General features: G+C 37.9%; 1 protein-coding gene across 1 annotated transcript; it reads right to left on the reverse strand.

Moving 5' to 3' along the window:
* Positions 1-15,429: 15,429 nt before the first annotated feature.
* On the reverse strand, positions 15,430-15,813 carry LOC148944844 (uncharacterized). The gene has a single exon (XM_089099485.1). The coding sequence runs from the start codon at positions 15,811-15,813 to the stop codon at positions 15,430-15,432; it is 384 nt and encodes a 127-aa protein (XP_088955611.1).
* Positions 15,814-22,497: the final 6,684 nt, after the last annotated feature.

A 22,497-nucleotide genomic window follows, 5' to 3' on the forward strand; every position in this document is an offset into this window, starting at 1 on the left:
CACCAGCACCCGGTCGAACACAATGAGCGTTTTGCGGGAATTAAAAGGGCTAGGTGGTGTGATGATGAACTGAATCGGGTCACTGAACTGGAATTTAAACACAGGAAATTGATAAATATAAATCAAGTCATTGCTTCTTAGATGCCTGGCAGGACCGTAGAGGTGATCAAGAAGGCCCGTAAGCGACCCGAGTACCTAGAGATATTTGAGGACCTTGCCCGTCGCAGTGCCAACCGCAAGGCCCGACTGATATCCCCACAGAAGAAGAGGTACAAAATCAGAGAGTCCACACCGACCCCAGCGACGAAACAGAGCTCTATGGAGAGCTAGTTGCGGGTGTGATAGAAGAGGATCTTGTTATTGGAGAGATGGAAATGGCGGAAGACCCCCCCCCCAGGGTCTTGATTCCAGTGTTTGAAGGGATGACCCTCGGAGCACGAAGCTTCAGGGATACAACCCTTCTTGTTCTGGAAGAAAAGTTATCTGTTGATACACTCTTTAGGGAGTTCTCGGACAGATACCTCAAAAGCGCAGGGATGGAGAAACGGATGACGGGAGGGAGCAGAGGAGGGGGGGGACGGTCTGGCAGAAGGTTCGGCCTCAAAAGACAAAAACCTGCCAAGGACACTACTTCTAAACGAAGAGTTCGTAAGGAGAGACCACAAGAAAGGAAGTTTCGAATTTGTCAGGAGTTATTCCGACGCAGTCCTAAGCGTAAATGGGATTGAAGGGGAGGAGAAAATACTCACCTCGAGCGAGCAGGATTCGCTTCTCGCAGAGTATAAGGCTTTGTTTGAATCAGAGCCTCTCAAGAATGAGGAAGGATTCGTACCCTCAGTAACAAGTCTGGGGGACGAGGTGACATGTCCAATTTCCTCTGAGGAAGTGAGTAGAACCCTCAGCTCCTTCAATAACAAGTCAGCGCCAGGGCCTGACTTGCTCAAGTATCCAGTCCTTAAAAAGGTGGACCCCCATGTCTTGGCTATTCTGTTGAATGTCTTCTTGGCGGTTGGGAGGACGCCAAAGTGCCTGAAACAATGTAGAACATCACTGGTGCCAAAAGTACAGGGCAGTGGCTTACCTGTAAAGTTTAGACCGATTACTATGGCCAGCACTTTGCTGCGTCTATATACGAAATTAATTGTACATAGGCTTAATGCCTCCGAGCTTTTATGTGGGAGCCAAAGAGGTTTCGTGCGTAGACCTGGTTGTTTCAAGAATATATGTACTGCCAAAGCTTTGATCAAGAAGGCGCGCACTCAGGGAAGAACCATCTGCCTCGTTGCAGTGTATCTGTCCAAAGCGTTTGATACGGTGCAGCACTCAAGTGTGCTCCGGGTATTTAATCGATTCTCTGCGAGTGACAAACTGCCTTGTGTGAGTGCCGAACTATGTTCAGATGTGTCTACAAAGTTGAAGGAGGGGAGGGGGGAAATAGGTCACGTTCAGATGAGAGTTCGAGTTCAGCAAGGGGGCCCTCTGAGTCCAACGCTGTTTAACATGGTTATAGACGAGTTCCTTGCCGCCGTGAATCGAAGTGCAACCGTTGCTAATGCGGAGTGAAAATTGCAGCGATTGGGTACGCTGATGATCTATTGTTAATTTCGGAGTCACGCCATGGGGCACAAATGTTAATGGAGGGGTTGTCCGATTTTTGCAGGCGCCGGCACCTGCGGATCAACCCCGGTAAATGTCAATCGTTGTGCCTAGAATGGCAAGGTAAAGCTAAAAGCCACAAAGTCTTAGGAGATGTCATTCTTTTCAAGCGTACAGAGGAGGAGTCTCTTGTTGAGGAAGGACCCGTAGGTATTCCAGGCGTTGGGGCGTCTGGATCTCTGAGTTATCTTGGAGTCCAGATACGACCGGACTGAAGCTGTTTAACCAATGATGCCGATGCCTACAATTTCTGCGGCTGACCCCACCATCTGTCGGCTAGGGCGGTGCGATAGAACATTACGTTCTTTTGCCCAGAGGGTGTTGCACCTTCCAAAATCGACCACTACCAGTTTCCTATATACCAAGACCAGGGACGAGGGCCTTGGCCTCCCCTGTATTCTCGAGAAGGTGATGGCGTTTCTGGGAGGTCAGTTGCGTAAGCTTCGGACCTCCTCAGACTTGTGGATCATTGCACTTAGTAAAACCCAGTTGGTGTAATGATTGCAGAGCCGATGTGATAAATTTAAGGCACGAAATTGGCAAAATGAGTTTTCCCTAACATGGCAGGGTCATGGGGCGAACTCATTCAAAGCGAATCCAATCGCCAACTTCTGGCTTCCAGGCCAGACCCCGTTGTTCAAGGGGCGACTCTATAACCATGCGATTCAGTTGCGGACTCAGTTATACTCAACCAGAAGGACCAAGTACAACTCCAACCCTTTGACGAATATGTGCAGGCACGGATGCCCTTCGCAGGAGATTATTCAACATGTCTTACAATCCTGTGTGTACGTCCAGGGGGGCCGAGTCAAACGGCATGACTCCGTGGTCAATTCTCTGATAGCGGATGCCAAAGTAAGCAACTTAAGGTATATACACGAAACATCTTTGACTCATGGCACACAAAGGCTCAAGCCGGATCTCGTAATTATTAAGTTAGGTGTGGCCTACATTGTGAATGTAACGGTGGCTTATGATCACGCCTCGGTATTCAATAGAGCAGCTGAAGAAAAGGTACGAAAGTATGGCGTACTTACTCCTGAGGATATGCCCTCTGACTTAGGCGAAATTTCCAGGCTTGAAGTCGTCCCTGTTGTACTTGGGGCTCGGGGAGGTTGGAGAAGTTCCATATCGAAGATTAACAAGATTCTTGGTATATCACATAGCTTCGCCAAGGTTAACATCATCCGGGTAATTAAAGCGAGCTTGTTGATTTTGAGGTTACATAGTAGCCTTCAGAGCTCACGAAATGCATTAACCCTCACCAGTAGGAATAGTTTACGTCGTAGGAATTTAGTAGTATGTGATAATCAATTGAATGTGTGCTCCAGAAGTGTTGTTAACGCAGATGTTATGACCTATGCAGCTACGGCCCCTGGGCAGTGCAGGTAATGGGGGACTGACCAGGGGATGTCGCGTGCGGCAAGTGCTCGTCGCGCGGGGGCTAGAGACTCGGGTTAAACCGCAATGTCAGGTGATTTCGGTTCGCAAAAATTCCTGGATATTGGACGGACTTGTTCCTATGGACATGCTCCGCTAAACCCAACAAGCCAGTTATGAGTTTGCTTCACTCCCATTTACGGGACCGTCCAAAGGTAGGGCTGGATCTCTTTGGAGGTCATGGACGGGTGCCTATGGCAGATGTGGGACTGCTCTGTCGGGGTTGATCGCCTTCTCTTAGAAGAAGTGGGGGACGGTCTGGTCAGTAGGTTCGGCCTCAACAGACAAGAACCTTCCCAAGACACTAAGACTGAGACGAGATGGACCACAGGCAGGGTCCCTATGACCAAGCCCGAAACCAGGACGGGTCTGTATGTGGATGACGGGTGATGGAAGGTTATATCTGGAACTTGGCTTCCGGAAAGTGGAGTTGCCAGGGCAGGTCTGTTTATCAGGCCTCGTCAGTGGCATCTCACCTAACCGGCGGCTTTGTAAGGCTTCTTCTCAATAGACTTTTGAATTTTTCCTTTCCTATCTTTGTTCTTTTCTAATTTAAACGTTAGCACGTTACAGTCTAATCCCCTTATGAAATTGAGCTGATCAGGACCGTTTGGGGCCACTAGGTTGGCACGGGACAGTGAAAACCCGTTTTCAAACCAGACTGGCCGGCATTTTAACCCTCATAAGGCACAGTTGAGAATCTACGCAGGTTGAGCTCACTCCTTAGTTAGAAGGAGTGAGTCTAGATATTGGAGCCTTCGGGCTGTATGGCTGAGTACAGATGCGCGGGTACTCTCTCCTCCTAGTTGTAGTCTTAGGTTCTAGGACCAAGGTTGCGGCCAGGAGACAAATGATAACGCAAAAATAGTCAAATGCTTCGTCATCTAATTAGTGACACGCACGAATAGATTAACGAGATTCCCAGTGTCCCTATCTACTGTCTAGTGAACTAACTGCCAGGGAAAAGAGTCAGGTATCGTCTGCGAGGAAAGAAGACCTTGTTGAGCTTGACTTTAGTTCGACTTTGCGGAGTGAAAGAAGAGGTGCCGCATACGTGGAAGACGGTAACATCGGCACTGAAATACCCCTACTTTCATGGTCGCGTCACTTAATGATTGAAGCGGAGGCAAGGCCCTTTGGTGGTAAAGCTTTCTAAGTTAGTTAATTACTAATTTAGTAAAAATATATATGACGCAAATATTAAGTTTGGAAAGACCACTTTTTATTAAGATAAGGAATTTATCCTGCTAAATTCTGTTTAACGGGAAATTGAGAAATTACCACTTCCTAGCGAATACGTGGGAAGGTGTGGTTGATAAAAATGTATAAAAGATACATTTTATCGGAAGGAAAGTTCTTATACTAAATATATGCCGGACTGACCTCTGGTCCGTTGTTTTAGAAATACTTTGGGACTTTGTCTTATCATTGTAAGTGTCTAAGATCCTTTTTTTATTTTTTGTTGTTTTATTGAGACTTGTGGGCTACTTGGGACAGCCAGTCCCAGTAGACAGATTATATCCGATTATTATATTGTAAATGAATAAAAGTATTGTATTTTAGACGACCTCTCTACGATCTATTTTTGTCCTCTCGAACATACTCAGTCAGTACGCCTAATTAGTTCGGTCATAGCCTAAGGCACGCTACCAAAGTTTAATTACCTTAGGGCCAGAGTTTATCTCCCCTATAAAGGGAGAATAAAGGCATCTACAACTACAACCCCCCAAATAACACTTCATAACACTTCACAACAACTGGTGGTCGCTAGAAAAACTGGGTCGAGAAGGCTAGATAAAAATAGTAGATTTAAATAAAATGGCTTTACCAGAGGACAAAATGACTTCCCTATCAACAGTACTTGAAATTGCAAAAATTATACCAGAATACGCGGGAAATTCATATGTAAATGAATTTGTAGAAAAATTAAAAATTTTCGACGAACTAACAAAATTGGATGAAGATAATATCAAAGAGCAATGAGTTGCGGCTATATTAAAGGAACGCGCCCTTGAATATATTGAAACAATTAAGGAAAAAGAGCGAAAGGACCTCAGTACTCTAATTGAATTTTTAAACAAGATTCATTGAGACAAGCATCTCCGAGAGGCTAAGAACAGAGGAAGTCACATTTACTACCTCAAATGGTATGAGAGACCATGTCGACAAAATTTTTATATTTGTATCCATACAGTTAGAAAAAGGATAAAGTGACGAGTCCGTACAGAAAGTACATATATATGCTTTTAACCGAGTGTTGCTGAAAAAGCTTTTTAGACTAATATTTTCGCGAAAACCTGAAAATTTAGAGCAGGCTATAATACTAGTCGAAAAAGAGGTAAAAATTGACGAGACTATGAAAAAGTTTGACCAAATGTCAATAAATAACACAGGAGCCCAAGAAAGTAAAAAATATGAAAGGGGACAGAAGAGGATGAACTTTGAGGAGCCGAATCGTGAACCAAAAAGGCACGAGGAAGGCCAATCCTTCCCACCATGGACTGACCCCTCCCCATTTGACGACCAATCCCATGGTATTAAGTCCTTAATGACTTGGAATACCAAGTATTATGGACACCCACCTCCTCCTCCTGAGGAAAATTATAGAGCAAATGGTGGCAGCTCAAGAATATATAGAAATAGATATAGACCCCACGAAGAAGGGCGAATTACCAAGCAATGTAGGAAAAAATTCAATTGCTATAATTGTGGCATACCAAATCACTATGCGGCAGATTGCTGGCATAAAATACCCATAGAAGGCCAGACGTACAAGACGAGACACCAATTCAGAACGCAGGGGGACAGAAATTTAGGGAGACAGGGAACAAATAATACTTGGAAAACACTTAATAATATTCCTGAATTCAGGCCTAGGAGGCAGACGGTTAACAATGCCCAGGGTCAAAGTAGCAGCGCTGAAGAAAACTGGGATAATCCCAGAAATTTTTGGCCAAACAGTGGGCATTTAAACGGAGAAACCAGCCTGTAAGGTTCGACAGAGCTGTTTCCTTACAAAAACCCCTATATAGTTTAGAATGCTGTGATACAAATACGAATAATAATAATCTACCGATTCTGCGATGTTTTAAAATTGAGTGTTTTCAAAATTTACCATGTTTACTAGAAATAGGCACATCTAAATCATTATCTTGAGGGGAAATATTTAGTAGGTTTCTTCCTTGAGTCAAAAACCAAGTATGTAGGTGCCAACTTAACCAGACCTCAGCTAAAGGGTAAAAGCTGACGATTTTCAGACAATATCCACTCCATTTTTGTATAGGGGGTAACGAAAAAACAGTAACAGTAATAATTTGCCAGAAGTAGCACGAGCATGGTAATTTAGGAATAGATGCCCTAAGAAAGTATTGAATTGTATGGGAACTCATATCCAATACAATCACAATAAATCAGGCAAATGAAAGTAATAAGCAAATTTGAGTAGCAACAAAAAAAGAAAGTGAAAATTCAAATTATAACCTAAAAATAAGCAGAAAAATCACAATAGAAGGGGGAACGACAACTCAAGTTCTAGCTACATTAAATGAAAAAGATGGAAAGGTTAAAACCATGGATGCCGTGATAGGGGGATACACTATAAAAGAGTACCCAATGATTTTCGTGGAAAATCAAGTTATAAAAATTGAAAATGGTATAACATACTTAAAACTATCAAATCTAAGCAATGATAAAATAAAACTAAACCAGGTAGAACTTGGTTCAGTAGAAAAGATTTCTAATTCAGAAATAAAAATCTATAAGCAGTCCAGGATTAAGCGTAAACTTCACTTCTAACCACGAACATATATCCTCATTAAAACCGCAACCACAAAAAGAATATGCAATGGCGAAAACGGATTTTTTGCAACAATTTGCTTTAAAACATTTATCGGGAAACTTAAAAACTAGGGTGGAAAATATTCTTTGGGATTTTAAATGGACTTTTGCAAGACGCAAATCAGATTACGGATTAACTCACTTAATCACGCACAAGATATCAACCGAGGGCCCTCCAATCAAAAATTCACTGTATAAAACAACTTATTATTTAAAGCCATGGTTATAAAGCAAAATAAAAGAAATGGAAGATAACGTTATAATTAAAAAAAGCTTTAGTGACTGGTGCTTTCCATAAATGATAGTCTGAAAAAAAGATAGTAACTGTAGGGTTTGAATGGACTTTAGAGCACCAAAAGTCGTCACGTTTAAAGACATAATGAAGTTACCAAGAATTGATTCGATTTTAGATGCGTTAGGGAGTTCAAAATATTACACTGGTTTCGATTTAATAGCGGGATATTGGCAAATCGCTTTAGATGCCGAAACTAAACATAAAGTTACCGCATTCTTAGACGATGAGAGAACCTTAATGTTTGAATATATGTCATTTGCCCTATCAGTTAGTTCAAATTGTTTTATTCGTCTAATGAATTTGGTGTTAAAAGACAACGAATCAGGAAGAAAAAAAGATACCTTGGCTTATTTAGATGAAGTAATTCTGTTTAATAAAAACTTGGAAGACCACTTGTTTGGACTTATAAAAAAAATGGAAAAGTTTGAAAAAGTAGGCATAAAATTAAAACCAGAAAAGTCAAAAATAGTGGTACCAAAATTACTATTTCTTGGACACCTGATAAACCAACGTACTATTTCACCAAATTCAGAAAAATTTAAATTCATTGAAAATTTACAGCCTCCTAAAGATCAAAAAAAGCTGCAGATCAGTTTGTGGACTATTAAGCTATTTCAGACGATATATTAAAAATTATGCCACAATAGCACAACCTTTGACGAACCTTTTAAAGAAATCAGGTAAATTTGAATGTCCAGAGGACGAAAAACAAGCGCTAAATGAAATAAAAGGCAATTATTACTGGCACCAATACTAGAACTGCCAGATTTGTCACAAGACTTCTGTTTGCAAACAGATGCTTCGGGGTACGGTATAGGGGCCATATTATTAAACATTAATTCTGAAGGAGTAGAATCAATAGTTCAATACGCCAGTAGGTCACTGACGGAAGCAGAAAAAAAATACTCGACAGTTGAAAGAGAGAGTTTAGCAGTTATAGTATTTACAGAATATTTTCGACAATTTTTACTTGGAAAAAAAATTTATATTAAGAGTAGATCAAAAATCATTAGTTTGGCTACATACGCTGCAAAATACTTCAGCCCGGCTAACACGGTGGATACTACGTCTGCAAGCATATTTATATATGCCAATATATATAAGGGGCCGTACAAATATTTTACCAGGCTATTTATCATGAAATCCAGATAAGAAAGAAAATGTGATAGCAACCATCCAGAACGAACTGGAAGGGGTAGAAATACTATCTAATGAAAATATTTCAAAGCATCAAAATAAAGACGATTTTTGTTTAGCAATGAAATCTTTTTTATCAAAAGGAACGGAGCTACCAGAGCACTTTAAACATTGTTTAAAGGACCTAGATAATTTTGATCTGGACGAAAGTAAAAAACTTCTAGTAAGATACCATAGGCCATCGCAAGAACATAGAAAAAATGACTTAAAATTTATTCCAGTGATTCCAAAATCTCTGGAAGGAGAAGTTTTACAGATGGCACATGCAACAATTGGCTGTCGAACGGGAGAAGCAAAAACCATGGGGAGACAGAAAGGGAATTTTTATTTTTCAAAAATGTACTCAAAAGTATAGGCTTTAATACAAAGCTGCGCCAAACAGAAGTCGCCACCAAAGACCCCTAGGGCTGAATTAGGTCAATACCCCATCCCTTAAGGGGTAGGACGAAAAACGTCAATTAATATTTGGTGATCAGTGGCAAGTTTTTCGATTTCAAGGAAAGAAAACAGGTTTGTGATCACTATAGTCGACCCTTTAAATTCAAACCTTTACATTTTTCAAATTAGACATTATAAAGAAATAACAGTTGCAAAATTTTTGGTTAATCGCCTATTTTTGTAACACGGGGTTTTCCCTAGAGTTTTACTTAGCGACAATGGGCCATGTTTTCGAGCCAAATTATTAGACGAAATTACAGAATATCTGGGGGTTCGACGATGGTTTACCTCGTCTTACCTTGCAGCAGCTAATGGGAAAGTTGAACGTAAGCATAGGGAATTTGCTTACATGCTGGGAATACATGCAAGAGAGGAAAATGAAAATTGGGATGAACATTTACCATTTGAAGTCTTTGCAATAAATACGGCTTTTTCACCTACCTTAAAAGAAACGCCATTTTTTTTGCAACACATAAAGAGATCCCAGAATTTGTTTAGATGAAATACAAAATGATAGAATATATTACAACTTAGACCAATATAAGCAAGAAATGGTAATGCAAATGAAAAAAGCTATGGAACAAGTTAAAGAAAATCTGGAAGATACGAAAACAGAACAAAAAGAAAAATATGACAGAACAAGCAAAAATAAAACGAGTTACTGTCTAGGAGATTTGGTTTATGTTTACAAAACTAATATAGAAGGAACCAAAAAGTAAAAATCGAAATGGGACGGACCTTATAGGATTACAAAAATTCTACCAAATAACAACATATGTTCTAAAACATCAGCATAAGGAGAAGGAAGAAGTAATACACCATAATAGAATGAAAAAGGGATATTTTTCAACACCGTGTGAAACAGAGCCTATATTTTCAGAAGAAGAAATAGAAGAAACAATCTCACCAGTATATATCAGAAGACCATATGAATTTTATGACCTTTTTAATGACCACAACAGTTAGGAGGAGTGGAAGGAATATTTAGCCCAGACTTTGCCTCAAACGTTCCCAAACAAACAAGAGAAAAAAAGAAAAGTTCAATATTCATTGTATACAAGCAAAGACAGTGACCCAGAAGAACTCCAAGCAAAACCTCCTTGCTTAACACATAATAAACGAGAGGTTAAATCCAAAGATGAAAAAAAATTGGAAGAAACAAAAGAATTAGCGGATTTTAATAACCTAGACTCAAATACAGTCCTAGCGCAAAAATGGCTTTCGGACAAAATGCCATCGACAAAACTTAAGCTAGCAAAGTGTGATACAAAAAATTCATCGACAAACGTCAATATAGATAAGCCTGGGACACCTTCAAGAAAACCTTACGTGAGAAACAAATTATGGAAAACAGTAACGAAACCAAAGGGGCAGCAAGGGGTTCCTTTTTCAGCCGCACAAGTTGCTACAATACTTATTAAAAAGGACAAACATTAAGAGAAAAAAATATCGAGGTTATTTGATAAATCAAAAAAACAGCACTTAAATTTAGAGCATTGTAGGTCAAAAAACAGAAACCTTTAAAAGAGGTTTCAACATTATGAAGAAAAAAAGTGCAAATTTGGAGTACAATACCCTGACCACGACACGGATGAAAACAGAACAAGTACAGCCCCCAGCAGATTAATATTTGAATAAAACAGTAATAGCAAAAAAAATAAATATTAAATAAAAATCAAACGAGTATAAAAGCCACTATAGAAATATCTATATTTTCTTTTTTAATCGGTACGGAGATAACATCGTTTTCCTTCAAATATATATTTGAAGGGGGGATAATCAAAAAAAAAACAACGAAGGAGGGTAGTTTACTGAAATAGCGTCATTGGAAGCTAGCAAATTTGGAGTTGAGCTCAATCACTGCTGGTCTCTCGTTGTTAAGTACATGCTATGCATATACTGACCTTTGACACTCTGAAATTACACTTTCAGTCGAATTTGAAAAATTGTTTTTGAAGAATTTTAAAATAATTATAATAGGAAAAACAGCAAGAGTTTACATTATGTGGACACTACATGTACAAGCTGGCTGTAATCTTATTATAATTAGTTATAGTCTAAGAGAATATTTTTTTATTAGTTACAAATGGTAAGGGGAGGAAAAAAAAAGAAATTTTAAGGAAGCGCTATAAAGGTTTAAGCAACACTTAGAATAAGCTTAGAAAGCAAAACGAGTGAAAAGCGATATAAAAATAAATTATAACCTAAAAACTTACCAGGAGGTAAAAGCCAAGGACAAAGATCCAGTAAAAATAAGCCAAAATTTAAACCTCATCGTCACGAACAAACCACAGTAGTTCAAGATAAAAAATTTAACTCTAGCGATGTTTTGGATCTGAGAAAACGAACTGGCGAAGGAGAATCCTAGTTTAAACAATTGGTTTTCACCTGTAACAACCCAAACACCCAAATCCCAAGCCGTCGAACCCTAACAGAAACTAAACGTATCCACTTTTTATTTGAAAATAAAATATAACCTTTAACAACAGAAAAACTCGCAGTAATGAATTCTTGTAATTCTCCCAGATACAAGCTTATCAGTAAACCGCAGATACGGAACAACGCATTCAAAGCTATTCAGCCTTGCCAATGAGATTATTTACTTTCTATCCTTGGCAAAAAGGATCGTAATTAAATCTAGAATAAAATTTGCAACCAGTATATCGTAAAAATTGACTTTTTATGAACGAATGAGGGCTAGAAAATGCGGCGCAAAACTTAACTAAAAGTGCTCTAAAAATCAACTGGAAAATACAGTGCTTTTAGAATAAAAACACTTTTGGACGGATAAACTTAAATAATTTCAAAAAAATACAGGTTGCAAAAATTAGACAACCACCCCCCCCCACCTGTTAGAAATATGCAGATAATGAATTTGATCATAAAGGGCAATCAGCATAAAAACTTGTTAAGGTTATTGAAAAAGAACATGGAATATATAAATATAGGCTTAAAAAAAAAAAAAAAGAAATTTTAATGAAAAAGCGGGAAGAATTTAAAAAACTCTTTGGCTCCATTGAAATATTGAATCAAAAAAAAGAGAAGGGTTCAAGTTGAAAATATAGCCAGAAGAAACTAAAAGGAAAATAAACTGGATTGAAAGTAAGGCACATAAAAGCCTTAAGAAATTGACGTTGAAACCTAAGAATTTTACTTAGGTTTAAAACTACTAAAAGTGGGGAAGTTAAAGTGAAAATAGTCATTGTCACTCGTATGTCAAAAACTGTATTACTGTGTGCCATGAAGGCCAGGTATTTTTGGCAGAAGGGCCACTTTTTCTAAAAAAAGAATAGCCCAAGAAAAAAATTGTTGCCACAAATTATTACAACTAATTATTTTGTGTGCAGGTTCATAAAAGTCTTTTCAGCTGTGGCTGATGACAAGAGAAGTTAAAAACGTTATAGGAACTATCAGAAGGCCGCCCGGGTAAGCGAACCTTCAGGGTACGGGCACAAGTCAGTTGGTAGTGCCAAAACAGGTAAAAAGATAAATAGCTAATTTCTGAGCTTATCAAATCTAAACTGTAAGATAAGCCTTGTCCCAAAAGGACATTAAAACTGGAAAAAAGATGACAGTCGAATACTCTATTAAACTGTCGCAATGACCGGAAATTCAAAAAAAATAAAAATGCTCAAGTTTTGGTATAAACAAACCGACATAGAGTAAAGTGAACAAATGTTACTGACGAAATATACAGTTATAAATGTATTTTGCAAACCTTTAATAAATATGGAATTTGCATAGTATAAAATTGGAAATGTATATATTTTAATAACATTCTTCTTGTAAGAACTATTGCTAAGCCTTTAAATAGCCGCTAATCACAGTTCTTTGTCATAGCGTATAAATCCAATTGTTAGAGTTAAAAACAAATTGTGTAAATATTGTAATTGCAGTTTAAGACTTATCAGATTAAAAGTCTTGCTGGATTGATTAAAAATTTGTACAAAGAATAAACATTGCAGTATTTAAATAAATTTTAAGATTACATAGTTATTGTCAGTTTTAAAACAATTAATTTATTAATAAACCTAAATTATGTCAGTATAAAGAATATATAAAGATAATAAATTGGTATTTTGAGTGTTCTATTTTAGAAAAAGAGAGTTATAACAATTTTTAGTTTTGCTTTGTGAGAAATCTACTTGAAAAAAAATGCTTCTTGTGTGGTTATAATACTACATAGTGTCTTAAAGTAACTTTTAAAAATTTTAACAAATGCTTATGGGGTAGTTGTTCTTTTCAAGTTTTGTGACTTCTGGTCAAATTATAAATCAGCGGTGTTGTTAAATATAAAAAAAAAAAAAAAAAAAATTATTTATTGATGCTTTACTAATATGAGTGTTTAATATGGTATTAAGTGTTTAATAATTAATGCTAATTTTAACATGTAAAGAATACAAATACAATTAAAATAAACCAGAAATGGAATTTTTCTATTTTAGCGGCACATTGTGTTTAGAAAACGAGTAAGAAAATAATTACAACGGTTGGCACTACGAGTGCATAAATATGAAAGTAAAAAGTACGATAAGTAGTGAAACAAATTCTTTGCTATGATAGAGTAATACTTTTGATTGTAATTAAATTGGTATTTTGAGCGTTTTGCTAATGAAAAAAAAAGAGTTATAACACATTTTAGTGTTGCTTTTTGAGAAGTTTACTTTTAAAAAAAAAAATGCTTTGTGTATATTTAAATTACTTTATAGTGTTTTAAAATAACTTTTAAAACTTTAACCAAATGTATTTTTTGTAAATGTTGGATCTAAGTTTTGTTACTTAACAATGCTGTGTAAGTTTATTACACAATGCTTGTGTATATACTATGTTTTTAATTTACTTTAAATTTTAACTAGTGATGTAATGTTATATGTAAATGTTTGACCTCAAGTCAAAGTATTAATAATTTATAAATAATCCGTTGTAAGTAAAATAATCAGTTTAGTATTTAAGTTTGAAAGAATAATCCAGCAAGGAACATAATGTTTCAATTTCTGCGGGATATTATTTTTGGAGTGATTAAAAAAAAAAGTGGAGAAAGTAATTAAAGTAATTAACTTTCGAATGTATTGATATATACGAAAATTGAGTGTTTCATTCTACTATATATGTAAAAATATATGCTTTATATGTATACTAATGTGAATATTTATTTTAGATACAGTCTTAGCTATATTTTTTTGGAAATCAAATTTTTCATAACATCCTTTTGGACCCATTTCTCAATCATTTCTTTGCCACATTTTTGGAAAGTAGCGAATTTCAAAGCCAGTTCAATTATATCCTAATACCATCAGAAACCAAACTACACTTGATCAACTGATATTTGGAAACTACAGATCTACAAAATCATCGAAAGTGAGATAAAAACAGAACTTAATTTAGGACTAGAATATGTGCTACATAGCCAAATGGTTTATTTTTTTTAAATATTTTAAAATGCTTTGTGCTTAAAAAAAATATATTTGAAAATTTTAAAATCAATAATGTTATATGTGATTTACCCACGGAATTTCTAAAAAAAAAAAAAAAAAAAAAAAAATATACGGTATATCAACCAAAACACACATATAAATTAAATTATTAATGGGAACCAAATTTATACTAAAAAAAATTCATAAAAATTTTATAATATAAATATAATTTAAGAAAATCCACTAATATTATGTTTAAGCCGCTTGGGGTCAAGTAAAACAGACGATGCCTATGAAGAAGGTAGAATAGAAATCGTCAGTCCTTGAAACAGAGAAAAAGAGAAACAAGGATGAATGTCAAATTGAAACACTTTGACAGAAAAGAACATGGCCTATAGTGGACCAGAAACATGACCCTGATGATGCCCACTGAGGGTGTATGCACATAATTACCCAAAGATGGGAACATAATAGCTTGAGACAAAATTAAGCTGTCTTAAAAGTAAAATATTGAGAATTGGGACAATTCTTCTTTAAATGGGGAGTATTGTGGTAAAGCTTTCTAAGTTAGTTAATTACTAATTTAGTAAAAATATATATGACGCAAATATGAAGTTTGGAAAGACCACTTTTTATTAAGATAAGGAATATATCCTGCTAAAGTCAGTTTTACGGGAAATTGAGAAATTGCCACTTCCTAGCGAATACGTGGGAAGGTGTGGTTGATAAAAATGTATAAAAGATACATTTTATCGGAAGGAAAGATCTTATACTAAATATATGCCGGACTGACCTCTGGTCCGTTGTTTTAGAAATACTTTGGGACTTTGTCTTATCATTGTAAGTGTCTAAGTATCTTATTTATATTTTATTGTTCTTTTATTGAGACTTGTGGTCTACTTGGGACAGCCGGTCCCAGTAGGGAGTATATATCTGATTATTATTATATGTTAAATGAATAAAAGTATTGTATTTTAGACAACTTCTCTACGATGTACCTTTAGCCCTCGAACATACCCAGTCGGTACGCCTCATTAGTTCGATCATAGCCTAAGGCACGCTACCAAAGTTTAATTACCTTAGGGCCAGAGTTTATCTCCCCTATAAAGGGAGAATAAATGCATCTACGACTACAACCCCCCAAATAACACTTCATAACACTTCACAACACTTTGGGGACTTGTTTGTGGTTTCAAGGGAGTCCACTTGCGGGTGGCGCTCTCGATCCGTGCTGAGGACAGTTCCGGATGGGGAGTTTGACAGGGGCGGTACATCTTTCAAATGATAACGCAGGTGTCCTAGGGCCAGCTCAGGGAGGCCAGAAACCTCCCGTAGAGCAAAAGGGCAAATGCTGGCTTGATCCCGACTTTCAGTACGAGTACCGACTGCGAAAGCACGGCCTATCGATCCTTTTGGCTTTAAGAGTTTTAAGCAAGAGGTGTCAGAAAAGTTACCACAGGGATAACTGGCTTGTGGCGGCCAAGCGTTCATAGCGACGTCGCTTTTTGATCCTTCGATGTCGGCTCTTCCTATCATTGCGAAGCAGTATTCGCCAAGTGTAGGATTGTTCACCCACCTACAGGGAACGTGAGGTGGGTTTAGACCGTCGTGAGACAGGTTAGTTTTATCCTACAGACGTTCAAAGCCGTTGCTATAGTAATCCTGCGAAGCACGAGATGAGCCGCAGGTTCGGAACGGGGGATGTGCTCTTGGTAACAATTACCATGGTTTGTTTCTAAGTCTGTTTGTGGAGACCGTCACACCTCTGTATGGCGACTATGGCATCTAGTTACACAAGATCCCGACCTTGCTGTTACACTTGTGGTGCCAAGAAACATGGTCATGGAGCTTTTAGCAATGGGTGCTAGTGCTTCGGAGCCAAGGTTCGGCGGTTGCTTGCCCTCGGGAGACGGCGACAGGGCAGCTTCACCGTCGAATAAATAAAATATTCCATAAGGTCGAATGCCAAAATCACTTGTAGACGACATGGGTACAGGCCGGGGTGTTGTAAACGATAGAGCAGTAATTTACACTGCGATCTGCTGAGATTAAGCCTACGACCGGGAGATTTGTCTTGCCAGCGGGCAAGTCCCCCGAAATTCACTTGAATGATTTCCAAGTGTTGGTCGTAAGGGAATATTGTGTGTCAAGAGTAAAAAGGGTGGAGTATAAAGTACTCAAAAATGAAGGGGAGTTATTCTAAGCCCATTGTATGGGTAGCGGAAATTAGGATGACTCGGCGAGAGTGTCAAGACTCGTTGAATCTCTTGACACGGGCAGTTGAACGGGAATAAAAACTATTCCGTTTTCTGTCTCAATGTGTTTGACCATAGGCGGGTCAATTTAAAGTGCGGGTGCCCTTCGGGCACCCGCACTTTAAATTGAATTAGGCAAATTGTATTAAGTGGTCTTTGGTTTTAGAGTCCAAAACAAGGTTGAGGCCAAAGGCCTAGACCGAGTCCGTTGATTTTTAATTAAAGTTATCCCTTGCCTAGAGTCTAAGGCATGCTGATAAAGAATTTAAAAGAGGCAAACAAGGCACACCCGCCTATGGTCTTAAGAAGGTTGACCAAGAATTTAAAATTGACATAGGACCATAAATTTGCTTGAGATAACAGGCAAAAAAATCTTTTAAAGAGCCATCTTTATCTTTCAAATAGTACCTATTCGTTGCCTAAGCTTAGCCCCACATTCTGAAAAAAATTTGAATTTTTCAAAAATTTTTGAAATTTTTGGGTCACTTGCCCGAGACTCTGGGCGGGTGGGCACCCCCAAATATTGTCCCAAATTCCTCTCTCAATTTAGCACTTGTTCAAGGATGCCCAGCGTCTCCAATCACTTTCCCAATAGTATCTATTCATTGTCTCAGCTCAGTTTAGAAAATCTGAGCCAATTTCTACTTTTTCAAGTTTAGGGTCACTTGCCTGAAACTCTGGGTAGGTGAGGTGGGCACCTCCAAAAATTGTCCCAACTTCCACTCTCGCCTCAGAACTTATTCACGGATACCTAAAACCGTCAACGGTTAGACTGTTGCCCTAGCGGTAACCATGCCATGCTTTACACACATACAAACAATATATATATATTGTTTTTGCTTTCCACTTTCACATGAGGTCCCAATCTAGCGCATGCCTATTGCTTAGCTTTCAGGCTTTGACAAATAAAGTCAAGATAATCGGACCCCAACGCTCCAATCTGAACACTGACTAAGACCCCAATTCCTAGCTAGTGAATTTCAACCATTCAGGCTGGTGGACTGAGACCCCACTTCTGAGATAGTGGATTTCAACCATTCTGGCTGGTCGACTAAGACCCCAATTCTGAGCTATTGGATGTCAACAATTCTAGCTGGTGGACTAAGACCCTACGACTGAGCTATTTGAGTTCAACCATTCTGGAAGCTTGACTGAGACCCCACTTCGGAGCTAGTGAATTTCAACCATTCAGGCTGGTGGACTAAGACAACAATTCTGAGCTAGTGGATTTCCACCATTCAGGCTTGTTGACTAAGACCCCAATTCTGAGCTAGTGGATTTCCACAGTTCTGGCTCGTGGACTAAGACCCCAATTCTGAGCTATTGGATTTCAACCATTTTAGCTGGTCGACTGAGACCCCACTACTGAGCTAGTGGATTTTCACCATTCAGGTTGGTGGACTTAGCAGTTAGACTGTTGCCCTAGCGGTAACTGTGCCATGGGCTACACACATACCAATAATATTTTTTTTTTTTTTCAAATGGGGTCCCGATCTAGCCCATTTCCATTGCTTAGCATTCATCTTACACACATAACAACAACATTTTTTCCATTTTCACATGGGGTCCCAATCTAGCTCATGTCTATCGCTTAGAATTCAGGCTTTGACAAATAAAGCCCAGATAGTCAGACCCCAAGGCTCCAATCTGAACACTGAAGGCAAAAAAAAAAAATTAAATTTTTAGGTCACTTGCCCGAGACTCTGGGCGGGTGGGCCCATTAAAATTTTCATTATGAACCCCAGCCGATAATCCACAGATCATATATGAGGGGGTCACTATGCATTGAAAATAGTGAAAACTTAAATATGCTCAGAATGATGTAAAGAGATGACCAACTGAATAAATAGTAGTTGTACCGTGATTTTAGACGAGGGGCAACCCCTCCCCACCTATCCTGAAGAGAAGCTTGAACGAAAAAAAAAAATAATTTTTTTAATTTTTCGGTCACTTACCCGAGACTCTGGGCGGGTAATCCTCCTACCTGCGCTTAGTTGTAATAACTGAAATTAAACGTTTTAAAACTGTAAGTTGCTCAGTCTGATTGAATTCTCTTCGCATCATACGATATACGAAATTTACAGTTTTTGGATGATATTGTCCAAAACTCAACACATCAAATTACGAGATACACGTGAATGATAAGCGAGCGACATTGGGATTCTATATTGGGATTCCATGTGAAAATAAAAAAAAAGAATATTGTTGGTATATGTTTACGTTTACCGAAGGGTTACCACATGAGCAACGGTCTAAACCATTCACGGCATTAGACATCCGTGAAAAAGTGCTAGAGTGAGTGAGAGAGAAATTTGGGACAATTTTTGGGGGCGTCCAACCGGCCCAGAGTCCCAGGCAAATGACCTGGACATGCCAGTGGGAGTAAATTTTCATAGCGGTTACAGAAATTTCAAAGAACAGTTTTCCAAGGAGAGGAAGGGTATTCCTGGCCTGATTTGAAATTAAATCAGATTTTTTTTTTTTTTTTTTTGTTTTTTTTTTTTAGTTGTAAAAAAAATTTTTCACTCAGAATAATCCACGAGAAATTATTCGGAGGGAAGTTTCAGTAAGGATAGAATTGGCCATTGTAAATTCCTGGGGGGGAGGGTTATTTTAAGGAGGAGAAACGATTCCCTATATGCGGAAAGCCCCCCCCCTTTCCATACTTCGATTGGTACGCTAAAGTTTGACTTTCTTTCCAAATTCTGTAAGAAAATCTCAATAAAACAAAAAGGTTATTTAATTAAAATAACAAGAAGATTTTCTTAAGAGTAATAAAAATCTTTACCGTTAACATTCAGGTATTGACGGGAAGGCAGCCCCCATCCTAAAAAAAAAGATTCCTGCTCGTAGAAAGTTTCAAGGTTCTTCCTTAATTTCAGTTGAACAAACACCAGATTTTTTATATTTAATCAGGATATAAGGAGGGGATGTTGAACCAGGCCAAAAAACTACAATTTTATTACTATTACTGCTACTATTGCTAATGCTACTCATGTTACTACGACTATTACTATTACCACTGCTACTAGTAATAACAATTCACCACATCCCAAACCCACCTGAGGATCACAGAGCTACGCACGCTCCCCTTCTGTCCCATTCTTTTTCAATCAAATCGTTTCAATCAAAAGCCTCCCTCTTTACATCCACCCAGAAAGTTCTCATTACTCTCAAGTATTTATTTATATCTTTCTAAAAATTCATTCACTTTCCTCAGATTTTCATCTAGGACGATTTAAAAATAAGCCTAATGTTAGTTGGTCATAAATAGGTCGTATTTCCATAATTGAATATTTTCAGAACAACAAAAAAAAACGTCACAAATTTTTTAATAAAAAAGTTTTTACTTTTATAACTTTAATAAATCAAATAATATTAACATTTTGATTACTAAATATCAGTATATGTATATTAAACTGACAATGCACATTCATTTGTGTTTTTTTAGTAAAGTGCAAATTATGTTCTAGCCTTGGAAAGGCATAGGGGTTTTGAGCCCAACTTATGTTAATTTCTGCTCTTTTTTGAGTTTGACTCGGTTATTTATTGTAATTTCTATTCGTTTTGGGTTTCATTTATTTATCGATGCTGATTTGTGATAGTTTCAAACTTGGTAAATTATTTGTTTTTATTTTGCTCATTTTTGGTTTAATGGAATTCTTTACTTTTCTTTGAAAAACTTATTTTGTGAAAAAGTTTTTTTTAATTAATTCCTGTTCGTTTTATATTGACATAGTCTTTTCAGGGAGAAAGAAAATAATACTTTAAATCTTATCGTTTTTTTAGAGTTTTTAGTCTGGCCTGCTATTTGTATGCTGCAGAAAAATTGTCAGCATTTTTTAACAACATACACCCTTTTAAAAATCTGGACACAAATAGTAGTGTTTAATTTAGTTTTATATCTCCTCTAGTTGCCCTGAAATGGAAAACTTGATACCATTCGCAAAAAAATCTGTTTACTTTCTTTGATAGCTTGGATACACTTACGCTATTTTGATTTGTATAAATCTTAAGAGCAGCAGTAGCCCCAAAAGTTTGAACATAATACCCTCAGTCGTTCTTGGGATACTGCTGAGATGCCTTATTGGAAATTAGCACTAACACAGTGCATTTTGATTTATTATTAAGGCAACATTTAGTTTTTAACATAAAGGCAAATGGGAAGGTGGGCGTGGGAGGGGGATTAGTTTCCCTCTAATCACTTTCGACTATAAAAAATGGCATTATCCCTTTCTATTTTCAATCAAATGAGCCCTTTTCGAAGTTCCTATGAAAACTCCTTCGATAAGAAGTGCCCTGGTCTAAAAAAAACAGAAACAACAACAAAATAATACATTATATCCACATCGATCTTTACTATAAAAATGTCAAGCCTTCCAAAAACTTTCGACTGTTAAACAGGGCACAAGGCCTTTCGATTTCCAATCGAATGAGCCCTTTTCGAGTTTCTACGACAACGCTTTTTATAAACACCTTATATCCCCCCAAGGAATAAATTACAACCCTTACCCTATGGGCTGTGAGGGTAGTTGTCATCCTGTAAAACCTAATTTCCAGAGCTTTCAACTACGTTAAACACAACAGTTATCTCAAAATTTTGATTGAATGTGTCAATAGGACAATGGTGGACGTGGGAGGGGCGATAGCTGCCCTCCAATCACTTTCAACTATTAAAAGAGGCACTAGCCCTTTCAATTTTCAATCAAATGAGCCATTTTGAAGTTTCTACAACAATTTTAATAAAAACATTACTTACAACTTACAGAACTCACAGCCCTTACCCTGAGAGCGGGGGGGTGTCAAACACAAATACATAATTGACCGAGCATTCTGCAACGCTCAACAAAGTGTCTATCTGAAAATTTCGATTGGATAAGCGTGGGTGACGGGTGGGCGTGCGAGGGGGGTTAGTTACCCTCCAATCACTTTCGAATATTAAAAAGGCCACTAGCCCTCTAAATGTTCGAGTGAATGATCCCCTTTTAAAGTTTTTACGACGACTCTATCGATAAAAACCTCATATGCCCCCAGGATATAACTTACACCCTATGCCCGGGGGGCTCTGGGGGGTTGGCCATCCCTAAATAAAAAATGTTCAGACTACGACATCATTTCAACTACGTCGAACAAAATGGCTATCTCTCAACTTTGATTGTATATGTTTGAGAACATAGTGGGCGTGAGAGGGGGGGGGGTTAAAGACTCTCCCCTTACTTTCGACTATTAAAAAGGGCAATTTCGATTCCCACTCAAATGAGACCCTTTCGAAATTTCTACAACAACTTTCTATATAAACCTAACATGCCCCCAGGGCATAACTTACAACCCTTGCCCTGAGGGCTCTGATGGGGTTATCATCCTAAAAGACCTAATTTCCAGAACTTTCAACTACGATGAACAAAATGGATATCTTAAACTTTTGATTGAATGTCTTTTGAGAAATGGTGGGCGTGAGAGGGGGGTAAGTTGCCCCTCCAATCACTGTTGGTAATTAAAAGCGGCACTATCCATTTCAATTTCCAGTCAAATGAGCCCTTTTTGAAGTTTCTACGAAAACGCCTTCTATAAAAACCTTATATGTCCCCAGGGCATAACTTATAACCCTTGCCCTGAAGGCTGTGGGGGAGTGTCCTCCTCAAAAACATAATTTCTATCTGGAAATCCACTACGCTGAACCAATTGGCTATCAAAAAATTGTGATTGGATGTGTTTGGGGAAAAGGTGGGTGTGAGAGGGGTTTTAGTTGCCCTCATATCACTTTCGACTATTAAAAAGTGCACTAGACCTTTAAACTTCCAATCGAATGAGCCCTTTTTCATGTTTCTAAAACAAATATCCCAATAAAACTTATATGCCCCCAGGGCACAACTTATAACCCTTGCCCTGAAGACTGTGGGGGGAGTGTCCTGCTCAAAGGTTTAATTTCCTGAAAACCAGTGGTCCCAGAAAAAAAACGGAAAAA

This window comes from Artemia sp. Qi Xiang Cuo, chromosome 13 (assembly GCF_049724085.1).
Source record: "Artemia sp. Qi Xiang Cuo chromosome 13, ASM4972408v1, whole genome shotgun sequence".
Classification (NCBI taxonomy): Eukaryota; Metazoa; Arthropoda; class Branchiopoda; order Anostraca; family Artemiidae; genus Artemia; species Artemia sp. Qi Xiang Cuo.